The sequence below is a fragment of the Gopherus flavomarginatus genome, chromosome 5, assembly GCF_025201925.1.
Source record: "Gopherus flavomarginatus isolate rGopFla2 chromosome 5, rGopFla2.mat.asm, whole genome shotgun sequence".
In the NCBI taxonomy this organism is placed as follows: Eukaryota; Metazoa; Chordata; order Testudines; family Testudinidae; genus Gopherus; species Gopherus flavomarginatus.
The window spans coordinates 4,952,871-4,971,572 of NC_066621.1; the positions used below are offsets into that span (position 1 = coordinate 4,952,871).

The following is an 18,702-nucleotide window of genomic DNA, read 5'->3' on the forward strand; positions in this document are numbered from 1 at the left end:
TCCTGGTAAACACGCCCATGCTCCACTCCAGAAGCTGCTGCATCTCAGCACCAGGCGAGAGATCTCTCTATAAACAGCTCCAACGCCCCCTACACACATCCCCACCAGCTGCGTCTCACAAAGAATCTACTGTAGACTTAAAGTTAGGAATCTCCCAACCCCTTCACTTCCCCAGAGCAGGCCTGTAACTGTGCGGCTAGCCCCACTAACAGTTGCTGGATTTCCCTTGGGGAATGGTCAATAACCCCCTCCCCAACCCCAAGGGAATAATTCCCTACCCCCACTGCACTGCCACGGAGAGCCAATGGCATAGGCCCCTACTTTCCCTGGCGCCGGTGTGTGCTCGCACCCCCTCACCCCGGCCCCGCTCTGACTCCACCCTTTCCCCACCCCTGCCTGCTCTCATTCCAACCCCTTCCCCAAATCCCCACCCCAGCCCTGCCTCTTCCCCGAGCGTGTCGCATTCCCACTCCTCCCCGCTCCCTCCCAGTTGTGTGAAGCAGCTGTTTTGCAGTGCAAGTGCTGGGAGCTAGGGGGGAAAAGTGGCACAGTGGCGCACTCAGGGGAGGAGGCAGAGCAGAGGTGGAGGTAAGCTGGGGTTGGGGGGGGACGGGGAGATGCTGGTGGGTGCAGAACACCCACCAATTTTTCCCTGTGGGTGCTCCAGCCCCGGAGCACCCACGGAGTCAACACCTATGACCAATGGAATGATTGAACCCTGGGCCTTGTTGGTCTAACACAGGGGTGGCCAGCCTGAACCCGAGAAGGAGCCAGAATTTACCAATGTACCTTATCAAAGAGCCACAGTAATACGTCAGCAGCCCTCCATCAGCTCTTCCGCCTGCTCCCAGCACCTCCCACCCACCGGCAGCCCCTCCCCCTCCATTCTCGCGCCTCTGTTTTGTGGCACGCAGGAGACTGGGGGGGCGAGGGGGAGGAGTGAGAGCACGGCAGGCTCAGGGGAGGGGGCAGGAAGGGGTGGAGTGGGGGCAGTTTCTGTAGCAGAGCCAGGGGTTCAGCAGTGAGCTCCCCCCGGCACATTGGAAAGTTGGCGCCCGTAGCTCCAGCCCCGGAGTTGGCGCCTATACCAGGAGCCGCATATTAACTTCTGAAGAGCCATGAGCTACAGGAGCATGGACGGAGTAGACTCCTAAACCCTTCCCCACGTGGTCTAGCCACACAGAGTTGGGTCTCGTCTACACTAGAAAGAGCTTTCCGTGTAGCTTATGCAGTGCTGTGGTAACCGGGCTGGTCCCAAGATATCAGAGACCAGGTGGGTGAGGTACTGTAATATCTTTTAATGGACCAACTTCTGCTGGTAAGATAGACGCACTTACACAGAGCTTTTCTTTGGGTTTGGGAAATGTATAGTTTATAGCACAGAGTTTCTCAAATTGGGGGCTCCTGGCCCAAAAGGAGACCACAAGACTATTGTAGGGGGGTTGCGAGAGCAGTGGCTGCAGGCCTGGCGCCCAGCTCTGAAGGCAGCGCTGTTGCCAGCAGCAGCGCAGAAGTAAGGATGGCATGAGCGCGGCATCGCTTTTTGGGGGGAGGTCATCACAGCCTGAAGTATTTTCAAAGGGGGTCCCCGTCCCAGCAAAAAAAGTTTGAGAACACCTGTTATAGCAGGATAGTTATATTAGCAAGCCCCCTAGTGGAGACATAGCTTATACCACCAAAAGAGTTATTTTAGCTTTACTTATATCATTTCCCCGGACAGAATAAGCTATTCCAACAACAGACATGGGTGACCAGACAGCAAGTGTGAAAAATCAGGACAGGGAATGGGGGGTAATAGGAGCCTGTATAAGAAAAAGACTCCAAAATTGGGACTGTCCCTATAAAATCAGGACATTTGGTCACCTTACAGCAGGCCTTTATCACCAGTATTACTGTCTCCCCAATAGGTCTTTTACTAGCAGTTTGTTGGTCAGGGTGTGATTTTTTTTTTTTTAACTGATACAGTTACATTGCATAACAAAATCTAATGGCTGGAGGTTGAAGCTAGACAAATTCAGACTGGAACTAAGGGGCAAAGTTTTGTGAGGATCATAATTAAGCATAAGAACAACTCTCCAAGGGTCGTGGTGGACTCTCCATCACTGACCATTGTTCAGTCCAGATTGGATTAACATTTTCCAACCAACCCCTTTGTGCTTTCTCCCATGCTGAACTCTCATGCCGGGGAGGGGGCCCCCCCTTAAACATCCTCCTCCTTCAAATCCCTCCTATGCCATCAGTCCTACCAAAAACTTGACAGGGGTGAGACTGCTGGTGCTGAAACCACAGTCAGTCACTCTGACCAGTACTGTCCCATTGTTTCCTTGTACTCCAAAATCATTCCATCTGTATCCATCGGTGGTCTCTTGTTTTGGACTTAGATTGTATGGTTTCTGGGGCAGGAAATGACGTCTTGTTCCGCCTTTGTACAGCACCAAGCACCATGGGGTTTTGGTCCACACCAAGGATTCCTAGGCACTATGGTAAATAGAAATGAACAGCAATAATACAAAAACGTTCCCTTCCTAACAGTATAACTGAGCCCACACTACTGTAACTAGACCAGTGTAGTGAAAGAGCTACTAACGTTGTGTGTAGACACGGCTTTACTGTGGGACACACCCAAACCAAGCAGAATTTTTTAAAAAATAAAATGGCCAGACTTTTTTCACAAAAGATAAAGAAAAGGGACCCAAACCCAGCCTTAATTTTCCCTCCTCCCCCTCTGCAGGTCACTTTGAACACTGACATTTGGTCCATTTACACGGCAGAAATGATGGGGTCTTATTTTGGGAAATGTTTCACCTTGTTTCACCTTGTTAAATACCACATCAAACACACCTTGGAAAAGACAATTCGTACAGAAACAGGAAAGTACAATTACCATTGAGAAGACTCCGCACCTCCTGAACGTCAGTATATCATTGTGCTAGGCACAAGGACAGGCTGGGTGACAGTAATGGTTCTTTCTGGCCTTTCACACCTATGGTTGGGATTTCCAAGGGGGGATTTCGAATCTGGTTGCACCATTAGGGTCATTTGAAAATTCCAGTCAATTTATCTATGACAGTCCAGCCACATTCTCGCATCAAAACCACGTTGACATTAGCCAATGGTTGATCTTTGCCTTGGGTTGATTTATCTACAATAATCCAGCCACATACTCACACCAAAACCATGCTGACATTGGCCAATGGTTGATCTCCTGTGGTTGATTAATTTATGATAATTCAGACACACTTCTCACACCAAAGCCATGTTGACATTGGCCAGTTGTTGACATTCTCATCCATCTGATGATCTATGATATTCCAGACACAAATGCACAACAACACCATGGTGATATTGGTCAATAGTTGATCCTCTCCTCCAGCCAAATAATCTATGATGTTCCAGCCATGCTGTCATGCCAATACCACACTGACATTGGCCAATGGTTGATGTTTCCTCCCACCAATTAATCCATGATATTCTAGGCACCTGCTCCTACCAGCACCACTCTGATACTGGCCAATGGTTGACTTCCAACGGATGCACTCCCCTAGTAGCCTCTGTCACATGTGACTTCTCTGATGCTGGATCAGGGCTGAGCTCTCGATGAAGCTTTTCCCACACTGGGGACACTTGTAGGGCCTTTCGCCTGTGTGGATCCTCCGGTGTCGGAAGAGGGTGGAGCTCTGGCTGAAGCTCTTCCCGCACTCAGAGCAGGTGTAGGGCCGCTCCCCGGTGTGAATTCTCTGATGTCTAATGAGGGTGGCACTCTGGCTGAAACCTTTCCCACACTGGGTGCACTGGTACGTCTTAGCTTTCAGGTGGGACCCCTCGTGCTGAGCCAGACCCGAGCCATCCCGGAAGCTCCTCCAGCACTGGGGGCACTTGAAGGGCTGGTCCCTGGCATGGATGCGCTGATGCCGGAGGAGGTTGGAGCTGCGGCTGAAGCTGCGCCCACACTCAGGGCACCTGTAGGGTTTCTCTCCGGTGTGGATGCGCTGGTGGATGATCAGAGAGGAACTGTCCAAGAAGCTCTTCTCACAGTCAGGGCACTGGAAGGGCCTGATGCCCAGGTGAGCCCGGCAGTGGGCGGAGAGCTGGGAGCTCTGGTGGAAGCTCCTCCCACAATCAGAGCAGGTGTAGGGCCGCTCCCCCAGGTGGGTGCGGCGGTGGGCCAGGAGGATGGAGCGGTGGCGGAAGCTCTTCCCGCAGTCAGGGCAGAGGTAGGGGCGCTCACCTGCATGGGAGTGCCGGTGCTGCAGGAAGCAGGAGGCCTCAACAAAGCTCTTTCCACAGTCGGGGCACTGGTGGGGCCGCAGTCCCCGGTGGGTGCGCTGGTGCCGGATCAGGTTGGAGCTGCGGCTGAAGCTCCGGCCACAGTCGGCACAGCGGTAGGGCCGCTCCCCAGTGTGGACACGCCGGTGCGTGAGCAGGGCTGAGCTGTCCACGAAGCTCTTCCCGCACTCATCGCACTTGAAGGGTTTTTCACGGACGTGGGTCCGCTGGTGCCGCAGGAACTGGGTGCTCAGGCTGTAGCTCTTCCCACACTGGCTGCAAATGGTCAGTGGCTCCCCCAGCTCGGGTGGCAAGAGGGACATTTGTGGGGTTCTGGCCACACCTCTTCCTGAGAATGTCCCGGCTCCTCCTTGTTCTCACGCTGGGAGAGAGAGAATGAACCACACACAATATGACTCAGATCCAAGCTCTGATCGCCCCTGGAGCTGCACAGTCACAGCCCTTTACCAGCACTGCCCCATCCTCTCTTCCCCCTGCTGCCATCCTGCCCTGTCACCTGCCAGCATCTCCCCACTTGAGGCTCTGGGACCTCCCCTGCGACTCTGCTCCTGCAGGCCCTTCCTGCTGGGAGAGAGAGAAAATCCAGCTGGGGCTTCTTCCCTGTGCTGGGGAGAGAGGGTAAGGCAAAGGAGTTTCTCCCCAAGCAGAAAACCTCATGGGCAGGAAATGAAACCACCCAAACCCTTCCCTGAGGGGAGAGGAGAGGCCGGTTTTGCTGCAGTGGCCTATCTGAGCCCTCAGAGAAAGGCTGGAAGAGGGCAGGGCTCTGGCCAGGGGTCAGACAGGAGGGATGGGAGTCAGGAGTGATGCACGCTCTGAGTACAGGGCTCCAGCTGCAAATCGATGGCAAACGAGCATTTACTGTTGGTTGTTACACTTCCTCGGACTCATCTAAATGGCCAGCCTTGGGGCTCAGGTGCTAGGCTGTGACTCAGGAAAGCTGGGTTCAGTTCCGAACTCTGCTACAGACTGTCTGGGTGAGTCACTGCATCTCTCTGGGCCTCAGTTTCCCCATCTGTAAAATGGTGATAATAATCCTGCCTTTGTCTATTTAGACTATGAGCTCTTCAGAGCAGGGACGGTCTTTCGCTGTGTGTCTGTGCAGCTCCTTAGTGGAATGGGGGTCCTGATCTCGGTCAGGGTCTATGCAGCCCTCGCCACAATGCGGGACCCTGATCTTGGTAGGGGTCTGTGTGGTGTCTGGTACAACGGAGCTTGATCTCAGACTAGGTCTGTGCACAATGGGGGCCCAGATCTTAGGATCTTTGCACCACCCAGCACAATTCATAGATTCTAAGGCCAAAAGAGGCCGTTGGGATCATCGGTTGTGAACTCCTGCTTAACATTAGGCCAAAGAACTTTCCTAAAATAATTCCTAGAGCGGATCTTTTAGACAAAAACATCCCATCGAATTTAAAATTGCCAGTGATGGAGAATCTACCACAACCCCTGCTAAAATCTTCCAGTTAATTACCCTCACTGTAAAAACGGACGTCTTATTTCCAGTCTGAATTTGTCTAGCTTCAACTTGCAGTCATGGGATTATCTTACATATTTGTCTGCTCCATTGAAAAACCCATTATCAAACATTTGTTCCCCCGGCAAGTGCTTAAAGATTGTAACAAGTCATCCCTTAACCTTCTCCTTGTTAAACTAAATAGATTCCAGGTCTCTCACTTTAAAGCCTGTTTCTTAATCCTTTACTCATTCTCGTGGCTCTTTTCTGAACTCTCTCGCCAATGTATCAACATCCTTCTTGAACTGTGGACACAAGAATGGAACACACAGTGCTCCGGCAGCGGTCACACCAGTGCCAAATATAGAAGTGAAGTAACCACCCTACTCCTACTCACGATACCGCTGCATATGCATCTGCTTATGCATAGAATCATAGAAGATTCGGGTGGGAAGAGACCTCAGGTCATCTAGTCCAACCCCCTGCTCAAAGCAGAACCAACCCCAACTAAATGATATCTTATCCCTTTCAGCCACCATGTCACATGGGGAGCTCATGGTCAGCTGATTATCTGCCATGACCCCCAAGTCTTCAGAGGCATTGCTTCCCAGGGTAAAGTTGTAAGCATCATCTGCATTCTTTATTTCTCTACATTCACATTTAGCCAGGGTGAAAGTAAGCTGGTACGGGCCGAGGTCCGGCGTATTGGTAAAAAATGGCTGCTCGTACAGGCCCGTATGCAGCTGACTTTAAAGCGCTGCTGCGGCAAAGGACCCTGCTTTGAGGGCAAAAGGAGCAGCTGTCCTGGGGCTGGCGATTTAAATTGCCCTCAGGCGGCGCAGGCCAGGCAGCCTGGATGGGCTGGCTGGGGATGCTGACCCCTGGCCCAGCCCCTTCCGCCCAAGGCCTCACCTCCTACTCCAGTAAGTGTTGAGTGTTACTTTCACCCCTCATTTAGCCATATTGAAACACAGATTCTTCGCTTCCACCCAGTCTACCAAGCAATCCAGCTCGCTCAGCATCAGCAACTTGTCCTCATTATCCATCGCTCCTCCCAGTTTGTGTGTTGTCTGCAAACTTTATCAGTGACGATTTCATGTTTCCTTCCTGGCCATCAATAAAAATATTACATAGTGGGGGGCCATGAACCGATCCTTCTGGTGGAACCCCGTTAGAAATACACCCACTTGATGATTTCCCATTTAGAGTTACATTTTCAGACCCGCCGCTTAGCCAGCTTTTGGTCCCTCTCGTGTGCCAGGTTAATTTTACATCGGTCTAGTTTTATTCAAAATGTCATGCCGCACCAATGCACATACCTCCCAGATGTCTATCTTCCATCAACACTAGTGCCTCTGTCATCTACATTTATGATCTCATCCAACCCCCTCCCCAAATTCTAGCACAGAGAGGCCCCCTGCCCCGGGGTGGGGGGAACCCCACTCCAGGGCTGTTTACTGTGTTACTGCTCTGACCTATGAAGCAGGGAAGAGGTGTTTTGGGGCCTGAGTCACACTTTGCAGTAGAACTCATCTTGCAAAGATCACCTAAGGGCCCTGAAACCACACAGCGCGTTAACCCTTCTCGTGCCATGTCAGTGCTGCGCACAGAGCGGCAGAGGTGCTGGGACTAGGGGGTGGTTTCTAGCAGATCCGAGCTCGACAGTTTGGTTCAGTGGCTCTCACACAAATTCTCCCAGCACCCCTGAGTGCTGGGGGTCGGGGGGGGCAGATCTCAGCGCACGTCTCCCCTTCCCTGCCTGGGGTCAGTAACTTTGCTCCAAGGAAGTGGTACAAACCTCAACCTCCAGCGGTGTCCCGGGGGCTCCCTACTGGGCTAGGGGCAGGGGGCTGCTGCGCTCAGCTGCACAGACCCACCTCCCCCTAGAGCTGGCTGGGGGGGTTCCTCCGGTCCCAGACCCCCCTTCGGCTCTGACCCCCGCCCCCGGCCCTGTGGCCACTTCCTCCAGGCAGCGATTTCCTGCCTCGGCTGCTGTTTCCCTCCCTCCCCTTCGCCCCCACTCACCGCCCGGCCGGAGCGCACGGGGTGGGGCGGGTTATTGGTTGGTTCCCTGGGGGGAGGTGGGGCTCATTGCAGACGGCGGATCCGGCCCCAGGGGGAGCAGGTGCTGCCGGAGTCTCCAGCCCAGGGTGCAGGCAGGGGGTTGGACAGGAAGGTCCCTGCGCTATTGCAACCCCGCGGACGGCTCCGCTCTGGGAAGATCCGCTTTGGGTATCCCGGCCTGGCGGCGCCAGCAGAAGGGAGAGGCTCTGCACGGGGCGGAGGGATGCAGGGTACCCCGGGGGGGGGCTGGGCTGGAGAGAAGGGGGTATAGATCCCTCCTGTAGCGGATGGACCATTCCCTACACCTTCAGGGGAGACCCCTGCCCCCCATCCCTGGCATACCCACATGCCCATCCGTTGGCTCCTCTTGCCCCATCTTCTGATCGCCCAGTCTCACCGAGTTGGTAGCCCTGCCCCAGTGCCCATCCAAGCCCACCCTGGCACCAGGTCTTGGTTTGGGGTTTCAGCTGGGACCCTAAGGAGCCAGCATGGGAGGAGCTCAGTGGACAGGTGCAAATTCCCTGTGGTGGATAACACAGACACCCTGGCTAGGGCTGTGTGGGGCAGGAGGGACCGGATCCTTTCAGGCTCACAGTCCCAGAGAGAACTCACAGCAGGAGCAGATATTGGGGGACCCATTACAGGCCTGGCTGAACTTTAATGCAGCACCCCACAAAATCTACTGGGAATTCTACCCCCTACGGGATGTTCCTAATGAAGGAACCATGCTCCCTCCCAAAGAGCCCCCAGGGAATCTCCCCCACAGCTCTTTCTCTGATGTATCCAAGGCCATTATAACTGGGGCTCCAGGATCAGAGCCAGGAGAGTGCAAAGCATGGAGGGAGGGGGTGTTCATTTCCCCAGGGGCCACAGCGATCACAGCCAGCTGGGAACTAGAGCGTCACCGGGGGAGCGGGGTCTGGACACCTGCTGGGAATGGATAGGCTGGGGCAGAGCCACAGAATGCCTGGGAGCCTCCAGTGTCCACAGGCCCCGGAGGTCTTTTGTAAGGAACAGGCCAGAACATTGTGTTCCCCTATGATCTGCTCTGTAACCACTGCTCTAGACTCCTCGCGCTCCAGCACTGCAGATAGAACCCAGGAGTCCTGGCTCCCAGCCCAGCCTGCTCTACCTCACCAGGCCCCACATCCCTTCCAGAACTAGGGAGAGAACTCAGGGAAGCTGATCCGACATTCAGTGGTTGTTGACCAATTGATTGTGTGACTTGTGGGCTAAAAGCGTTGCCACATCCCCCTCTAGTGGCTGGTCCACAGAACAAAAGGTGCTCAGGTCTCGCCAGTCACCTGTGTGATAAGATTCTTAGGGTCGTACATGATGGAATTATATTTCCTAGTTTCCTTTAAAAAAAAATCCTGGTTTATTTAAGTCACACAGTGAGAAACCACCCTGCAAAGACCAGGTTTGACACGGAAAAGCTCATTGGAATCTGACAATTCTGGGGTGACATGTGACGAATCATGGGTTTCCACCGCCACAACACACATCACCCATTTTAGATCAAGGAGATAAGTGTGGCCAGGTGCCTGGGAGCTTCATGGGCTGCCCTGGGTCAGGAGAACTAGCAGCTAAGCGCTGTGGAGAGAGGAGCTGGGTGCCTTATGGAGGTGGCTGCCCCCCAACTGGGAACATCCGTCTGTCTGGCCTCTCAGGGAGCAGACCCTCCTGTTCCCAGCAGCCTATTGTGTTCACGCACTCCATGACACCCAAATGTGGCTGGGGCACTCTGCTGCACAGATCTCCTGTGCTGTCCTGAAACTTGCTGGGGGGCATGGGGGGTGGAGAACCCTTCTGGTCTCAGCTGCACAGACCCCACCTCCCTCCATGCAGCTCCCAGGGCTGGCTGGAGGCGGGTGGGGGGGATCTCTCTGGTCCCAGCTCTGGTTCTATCCCCTTGTCCCTGTGGCTTCTCCCTCCAGGCAGCGATTTCCTGTCTCTGCTGCTGATTCTCTCCCTCCCCAGGAGCTGCCTCTCACTGAGACTCTCCTCTCTGCATCTCCCCTGTGCCCGGCGCCCCCACTCACAGCTCCAGCTAGGAGGGGTCTGTGGCAGTTGGAACTTTGGGGTTCAGGCGGTTCCAGGATAAGTTGAACACTGGGGCCTGGAACCTGTGGCAGATGGAATCTTGGGGTCAGGAATGTTCCATGGCCATGGGGGCAGATGGAACACTGAGGCTTGGAAGGTTCCGTGACTGCTGTACAGACTGCTGGGTGCAGTTGGGATGGGGTTAGGGTGACCAGACAGCAAGTATGAAAAATCAGGACGAGGTGTGGAGGGGAAATAGGCACCTATAGAACATTAAGCCACAATTGGGACTGTCCCTATAAAATCAGGACATCTGGTCACCCTAGATGGGGTTGTGTCCTTTGAGGCCTGCTGAGGACAGGGAAGAGACCTCAGCTGGCTTTCCCCCACCACCTCTAGAGATAAAGGCATTCACCTCCCTCAGATCATTTTTCGAGATCCTTATTGTGGTGAGATGGGACCAATGCCTGCCCTTGCAGACTGAAGTCCCCTCACCCCAGGCAAGGGAAAGCAGCAACCAGAGCATGCTGGGACAGATGGGATTAAATAACAGGAACCTCCCACTAAGCAAAGGAAATCTTGCTGTGAATTTACACCCCTTCAACTTGCCTTGGTTATTCAGCATCTTCCATTGGCTGGGTGTGACACAGCCATAGGAGAAAGATTCTTACCCCCTGGACCATAATTCCTGAGCTGGCTGGGCAGGGTCAGGAGGAATCTTGATGGGTTTAGCTGAACTGACCTGTCCCTTAGACATAGCCCAGGGAATGACACACTTTGCTTCAACCCTTTAGACCAGAATTCACAAGCAGTTAGGTCCCAACACTCACCCCTCCCGAAAGGCTGATGGCTCATTTATCCTTCTGGGAAATTCCTGAGAGTCCAAGGCAATGTGGATCTTACTGAAACAAGATTTGTTAAGAAAAACAAAGAGACAACCATATAAAGGTATCCAAGATCAAGGTGTCCAAATTAGCCAGGTCTAAGGCACCCCACCCTTGTCCAAACTAAGCCACACAACTCTGTTGTGGTAGTAAAGAAATAGTAAGGTTTCACGCTCCCATTTCTTTGTCTGTATTACACTAGCATCTCAGGGCCCCGTTGTGCTGGGTGTTGCTAAGACACAAAGTCAGAAACAGGTCCTGGCCTGAAGAAATGACAAACTAAACAGAGAAAGGGACAGATAGGGAAACTGAGACAAAGATGCCCACGATCTCATGAAGAGGCTGGAGCAGAACCAGGAACCAAACCCAGATTTGTGGCGCTCTAGCCCAGTCACTTTCATGTAAACACGGCCTCTGAGTGCCCAGAGAACTCATTCCCTGGCTCACCCCGGGACCCTGTTCTTCGGTAGTCACGTCTTTCAGCTCTAACAGTCCATCTCCTGCGGGCTTCTAATGATCACAACAGTTAGCCCCACAACCTACCCCATAGCGACTGATCTCCTTGAGTCTCTCCATTTACCTTAACACAGAGAAGTTATAGACTCGATCACAGTCTAAGTCCCTACAGGGGAAACAAATACGCGATAATGGACTCTTCCATCTAGCAAAAGAAGGTATAACAACTTCCAAAGGCCGGAAGTTGAAGCTAGACAAATTCAGACTGGAAATAACGTGTCCATTTTTAACACTGAGAGTAATTAACCATTGGACCAGTTTATGAAGTGATGGATTCTCCATCACTGGCAATTTTTAAATCAAGATTGTACGTTTTTCAAAAAAGCTCTGCTCTTGGAATTTTTTGGGGGAAGTTCTACGGCCTGTGTTCTGCAGGAGGTCAGGTTGGCTGATGACAATGGTCCTTCTGGCCTTGGAATCTATGAATATTACTTTATCATTTTGACTTTTACTTTATATTAAAATGTACAATATAATACTGCCAAGGTCCTATATATGGTGCTTTTCATCAAGTGGATCTCAAAGTGCTTTACAAAGGAGGTAAAGTATCATCACCCTCATTTTACAGATGGGGAAACTGAGGCACAGAAGTGTGACATGACATGCCCAAGGTCACCCAGCAGGCCAGTGGCAGAGCTGGGACTAGAACCCATGTCTTAGTGCAGTGTGCGATCCACTAGACCAGGGGTTTTCACAAATTTTTTGGTGCTCTCTGAGTGCGGCCACCAACTCTTGCGGGTGACCACACTGACAATTTTTCCTAAAATATTTAATTAACTTTAGTAAAAACAAATAAATATGCACGTATGTCCAAATCAATGTAATGTATTCATGTAGGGTTTTTTCAGGCTGAGTAATGAAAATAATTTACAGCTGTTTCTATTCTTTACTGGACATAAATAGAATAGAAACACAAATAAGGTGCTTCGGATGTTCTTGTCTGTTTTGTTGTTTCTTTTGCTTTTTTGGTTGTATTTCCCCCCCCCCCCCCCCAAGACTTGCTAGCTGGTAAGTCTTCTGCTGTGAAAGTGATATTTGTATGTTTGTTAATATTTTTCACAGCAGACTTACTCAGCCCCAGCAAGCCCTGGGAGAGATAAAGCCCTGGATAGGGAGGGGGCAGGGAGGCAGCAGGGCCCAGGGATAATGGGGGGGGTTGATGGTGTAGCGGATGGTGAGCCTGGGGCCAGAGCATGAACCACAGCCTGCCACGGTTACCCCCTTACCCCCGGGAAAGTGGGTAATTCACCAGCTGCCTGCACCTCCAGCGTTTGTGTCTCCAGAGGGGGATAGGAACCAACCACTGCTGGCGACCGTGGCAGAGGGGCCACTGCTTTGTGCCTCCCCGCCCCCATCACAGCCCAGGAGGCAGTGGCCACAAGAAAACGCCCTGGTGGTGAAACACTCTCATATCACAGAAGATATAATTAGTCAAAACAATAAATCAGCTGAAATATTTTGCCCAACAATATTTTGTGAAAAATTTGGATCTTTCAACAAATCAGGACGAAAAAATCAAATTTTTAAAATCTCTGAAATTCAAAGTTTTCGTCCCATCAGAAATCCAATCAGTTTAGGAGTTAGCAGCAGACTCACAGAGTCATAGAAATGTAGGGCTGGAAGGGTCCTTGAGAGGTCACCTAGTCCTCCCCTCCACACTGAGGCAGGATCAAATATACCTGGACCGTCAATGAGAGGTGGGACCTGTCCGAGATCTGGAACTGTTCTTAAAAACCTCCAGGGCCACAAATTCCACATAAATTCTGATACATGCTCCAGTCACCAGAGGGAAGGCAAGAGGACATCTCTGTGCAAGCAGGGGGTGCATACCCACTTCAGAAAGGTACCCACAATGCCCCTGTGCGGGCAGGGCAGGCCCCCCCACCGGCGTCCCTAGGCCGTGTGCATTTTCTGGTGCCGGGCGAGGTAGGAGCTGAGGCTGAAGCTCTTGCAGCAGTCGGGGCATTTGTAGGGTTTCTCTTCCGAGTGGATCTTCTGGTGCTGGATGAGGGTGCAGCTCTCACGGAAGCCCTTCCCGCAGTCCGCGCAGCGGAAGGGCCGCTCCTCCGAGTGGGTCCGGCGGTGCTTGATGAACGCCGAGCTCCAGTTGAAGTCCTTGCCACACTGGGCACAGTGGTAGGGCCGCTCCCCGGTGTGGGTGCGCTGGTGCTTGATGAGGGTGGAGCGGTGGCTGAAGCTGCGCCCGCAGTCAGGGCACCCGTAGGGACGCTCTCCCGTGTGGACACGCCGGTGCTGAGCCAGCTGGAAGCCGTGGCTGAAGCCCTTCCCGCAGTCAGGGCAAGGGTGGGGTTTCTCGCCGGTGTGGATGTGCTGGTGCGAGCGGAGGTGGGAGCTGCGGCCGAAGTTTTGCCCGCAGTCGGGGCATCGGTAGGGCCGCTCCCCAGTGTGGATCCGCTGGTGTTGAATAAGCAGCCGGCTTAGCTTGAAACTCTTCCCGCATTCAGCGCACTCATAGGGCCGCTCCTCGCTGTGCACCTTCTGGTGCCGGCTCAGGGCCAGCTTGGTGCCAAAGCTCTTCCCGCACTGGGGACATGGGTAAGGCCTCTCCTCCGCACCCATCCCACCAGCCAGGCCAGGGCTTTCCCCGGTGTGGGTGTACTGGTGCTGAATCAGGTAGGAGCTGTCCCCAAAGCTCTTCCCACAGGCTGCACACCTGTAGGGCCGCTCCCCAGTGTGGGTGCGCTGGTGCTTGGCCAGGTGGGAGCTCTGGCTAAAGCCCTTCCCGCAGCTGGGGCATTTGTAGGGGCGCTCCCCTGTGTGGACCCGTTGGTGGACAACAAGGTGGGAGCTGACCCCAAAGCCCTTCCCGCAGTCGGGGCACTGGAAGGGTCTCTCGCCAGTGTGGGTGCGCTGGTGCTGGAGGAGGTGGGAGCTGCAGGTGAAACCCTTCCCGCAGTCAGGGCATTGATGGGGTCTCTCCCTTCTATGGGATCTCTGGTGCTCAGTGAGGTCTTTGTATTGAGAGATGCTCTCCCCACACTGCCCACATATGGCCAGTCTCTCCTCCTGACAGCCAGAGAAGTCTTGGAGCTGCCAGGGATCTCCTTCCTGTTCAGCAGAGCTCTCCCTCATAAGGTCTCCTTGCTGCCGTCCTGCCTCACCGACATCTCCCTGCTCGGGGCTCCAGGACGTCCCATGTTGCTCTTGTTCTGCAGGCCCTTCGTGATGGGGATTCTCCTCCCCATTCTCACTGGCTGTCCCGGCACCTACTGGGAGAGAGAGACAATCTAGCCAGGCCTTGTTACCTGTGCTGGCGAGAGAAGGGAGGCAAAAGGGTTTGTCACGGAGCAGAAAACCTGATGGGCAGGAAGCAAATTCCCACAAACCCTTCCCTAAAGAGAGAGGAGGGGCAGGTTCCACTCCATTGGCCCAGATGAGCCCTCAGAGAAAGGCTGAGGGGAGGGAGGGCTCCTGCCAGGCGTTAGGCAGGACAGGTGGGAGCTGGGAGTGACCTGCTTGGGATGATACTGAGTGAGACAAGATGATTAGGGAATTATTTACATTTGTACGTGACACGAAGGGTAGGAGTGAAAACTCAGAGCTTTGGATAATGAGGATATATCTGAAACTCGTATTGCAACGCTCATTTAATCTTTTATAACCAGGACGAAGGAAGCGGTGAGTACCAGTTGGTATTTAAGGTGCAGATCAAGCTAGATCCCATGCTTGCGTAAACCGGCATCACTCCGATGGAGTCAATGGGGCCTGATCTGCAGCTGGTGAGAATCACCCGTAGCTCCACAGAGACAATGGGGCTGGTGTGAATCAACCAGCAACACTGATTGACATTAGCTGTGGATCTGACCATACATTGCAAGGGCCCAATACACGGAGCTATGTCAAGCCAAACCCTTGTATGTTGCATTCCTTTCCCGCCCAGCACCCTTTGCCTCTTAAGAGTGAAAGCTCTTCAGGTCAGGTGCTAGCTCTCTGTTTGTGCAGCACCTGGCGCAGTGGGGCACCGAACCTGAGCAAGGCGTGTACGTGCTGCCATACGAGCGGAGACAGAACTGGGGGGGCTCCTGGTGGCTTTGCTGGGATCCCAGCTTTTCCCTTTGTTCCAGGATGGTCTCCAAGCCAGTGTTGCTCATTCCTCACCTGCACCGGCACCTCTTGGGATCTTCCTCCCCTCAGAGCTCTGGAGATCTGGGACCCTGGGCTCTTCCCCTCGCTCCATCCGGGGGATCGTGGTTGGGTCGAGGATGGGGACTCCTGTTCAGGAGAAGAAAGAAGGTGAGACGGGGCTCGGTGAAATCTCCCCCCAGGGCTCGGTGCAGAGAACATGCCCAGGCTTGGATCCCGGCCCAGCTCTCTGCTGCGGAGGGGATGTTCCCAGGGGCCCTTTGAGGCAGGGAGACCCCTGGGAGCAGATGGGCCGCACCCCCTGCAGGGGATCTCCAGGCACACGGGCGGGGAGCTGGCCCCCTGCAGCGATGGGTCCGGACAGGAAGGAGCTGCACGTGGATCTAAGCACGGGAGGTTTATTGAACGTGCAGGCGGAGGGCAGGGCAGGAAATAACCCAGGGCTGGAGCAGGGACCCTGCCGGGCTCAGCTGCAGACCCCGGAGCTGGCTGCGGAGAGGGGGGAAGTCTCCGGTCCCAGTTCGGCTCCGATCCCAGCCCACCCCCCAGGGCAGCGATTTCCTGCCTCTGCGGCTGCGGCCGCCGCCTCTCCCGACTCCAGCCGCACGTGGGCCTGGGCAGCGCCGGCCGCTCCCTTCCGGCCCGGGGCTCGGAGCTCGCTGGTTTTAACTCTGAGCTCGCCAGGCCGCCGGCATCGGGAGACTGCGGAGCTGATCTGTCCTAGCCACGGTCTCCCGCCCCAACCGACCCCCGGGGAGAAGCCGGTGTCTAAACCCGCCCCCCGCAGGCAGATAAGGGATATCCTGCACCCCACTTACAATGCGAGAACTTCGCGCCCTCCCGGGAACCCTGCACCCCCCCGGGCCGGGCCCTGGCATATCCTGGGCTGTTGTAACTCCTGCCCTTGTAGTGGGGGCTCCAGGCAAGGCCAGATTGATACCTTATGCCCCCCAGGCACAGCCTCTTCACCCTCCCCCACCCATGCCTGCAGCTCACCTTCATGGTTCTTCTTAAAAATACAAAACTTTAACCCGCTCCTTTGACTTTTAGGTGCCCCTAGAACGCCAGCGGCACCCCGGGCACGGGTCTCCTGTTCCTAACTGGAAATCCAGCCCTGGCTCCGGGAGCTGGAGTGTGGGAGTGGGATCTGGGTACACACTGGGAACTGATATTGGGGGTGGGGATGGTCAGACATCTGGGAGCCGCCAGGGCAGCTCTGGGCACAGAGGAGACATTCCCCTGATGTCACTGGCTCCTGACCTAGCACTGAGGAGCCAAGCGCTGGAGAGGCCAGGAGGCCTCACAGGGAGCTCTGGTTTTTAGCAACCTTTGGGACTTGCCCCCAACCCGAAGAATAACCCACACAGGGTGACTCATGTGTCCCCATATAGTGGCCAGACTCTTTATGGACGTTTATGAGCTTCCTACAGCCTCTCAGCTGAGTGCTTTGCTCCCATCACTCAGGCAGCCATACCTTGAGCTTTTAGATCCAGAGCTCCTGGGTTCAATCTATGCAAATATCCCGCCCATGGGCATCATTACAAGAGGCTGCAAGATCCAGCAGAGCAAAGAGCCTGCAGCATTTGGATTCCAAATCCTGAAGCTGGGATTGGGTAACGGGATGGATCACTTGATTCCTGTTCTGTTCGTTCCTTCTAGGGCACCTGGCATTGGCCACTGGCGGTAGACAGGATACTGGGCTAGATGGACCTTTGGTCTGACCCAGTATGGCCGTTCTTATGTTCTTAATTCGGAACAGGCATAGATCTCTAGGGTACAGGCTGGGCCTGGAGGTTAACGATTTCTGCTGAGCAGGGGAGGGGAAAGTAACAGATCTGAATGCAGATACTTCCAGAACTCAGTTCCCTTGCCGCCTGGCTGAGAGAACCCTGTCTCCAAAACAGATAACCAAATAATGTCAGCCCATAAACCTGGTCCCCTGCCATATCAGCCTGTCCCCTGGCACCCCACCCATGAAGGTCACAAGACATCTTAATGAGCAAGGGCACAGGATTCTATCCCATATGGAAGAAATTGGAGGAGACCCAATGTGGTCAGACTCTCAGCTGGTGTAAAGTGATTTCAAGGAGGCTCTAGTGCCCACTATGTCTAAGCTCTGAACTTTCTCCCCCACCCCATGTAATTCAGGGACAGGGGCTCTCTCAACATGGTTTTCCTGGCATCCGATCAAATTTAAGCTCCCACCAAAGCATCTCCACACACACATCACTGCACTCAACTTTGATGACATTTCTCTGATGGTCTATAACATGATCACTGTTGAATACCATGGCTGATCAATTCTGCAATTTCAGGCCACGTTCTAGGCATCAATGGGCAGAACCCTATGGATCTGGTAAAAAAACAAAAACAAAATAGAATGGGGAAAAGGGGTGCACACAGCCCTTGGTCTTTGGTTAACAGAACTACAGCTTCCTCCATCTCTGTAATTGTCCATAGCTCAAAGAAGAGGTTGATGACAGCTTTTCACACCTTCCTGGGTCCCAGTACCCCCAGCTCAGTTTAAAAGGTTGACATCCTGCATGACTCAGCTCCCAGACAGAAAATAAAAACGGGGAAGGGGCAAAGGGGTGTGTGAGGGGGCATACAAAGCCCCTGGCATGAGGGGGAGAATGAGGGACCCTGATACAGGGGGAATAGCAGCACAGAGACCTGGGGGCATAGAGAACCCCTGGTAGAAGGAAAAAGGGACTCTGATATGGGGGAAGTGGGGATACACAGAAGGGGGGGAATAGGGGCTGGGGAGGCAGATAGAACCCCAGCAACGGGAGGTGAACAGGGGATAATTGTATGGGGGATGGAGTCATCCGGAGCACACAGAGCCCCAGACACAGGGCAGGGTGTGGTGAGGATGGGAGTCCCAGAAACAGGAAGGGATGAGAGAGTGGCCCACTGGAGCTAGTAGGAATGCAAGGAGCCCCTGGCTTGTGCAACGGGCTCCGCCTGCAGAAGCAACAAAGTGTGAGACTCTCTAGTTTAAAGGTGATTTTAAGGCCAGAAGAGACCATTGGGATCATCTAGTTTGAGCTCTGTAACGCAGGCCAGAAACTCACCCAGAGATCCAAGACAGCTCGTGGCAGAGCTACAGCATGTCTTGGAGGATAACCTTCCAGTCACCATCTAAAGACCCCAAGTGATGGAGAATCCACCATGTCCCTTGGGAAGGCTGCCCGGGTGGCTGCTTCCCCACACTGTCGAAACTGTGCACCTTCGTTCCGGTCTGCTGCAGCTCCCAGCTGTGCATCTCGTTCAGACTTTGTTGATGACAGAGCCATCTGCCCAGGAATCTCCTTCCCATGCAGGGGCGTGTAAACCCGAATCAAGTTA

General features: G+C 53.8%; 1 protein-coding gene across 1 annotated transcript; it reads right to left on the reverse strand.

Moving 5' to 3' along the window:
- Positions 1 to 1,278: 1,278 nt before the first annotated feature.
- Positions 1,279 to 18,684, reverse strand: LOC127052920 (zinc finger protein 345-like). Its single transcript, XM_050957067.1, has 6 exons — positions 18,584 to 18,684; positions 15,370 to 15,483; positions 13,215 to 14,480; positions 10,456 to 10,459; positions 2,885 to 4,542; positions 1,279 to 2,478 (listed from the first exon to the last, which is right to left on the reverse strand). The coding sequence occupies exons 1-5, from the start codon at positions 18,648 to 18,650 to the stop codon at positions 3,555 to 3,557; spliced, it is 2,439 nt and encodes an 812-aa protein (XP_050813024.1). The 5' UTR covers positions 18,651 to 18,684; the 3' UTR covers positions 1,279 to 2,478; positions 2,885 to 3,554.
- Positions 18,685 to 18,702: the final 18 nt, after the last annotated feature.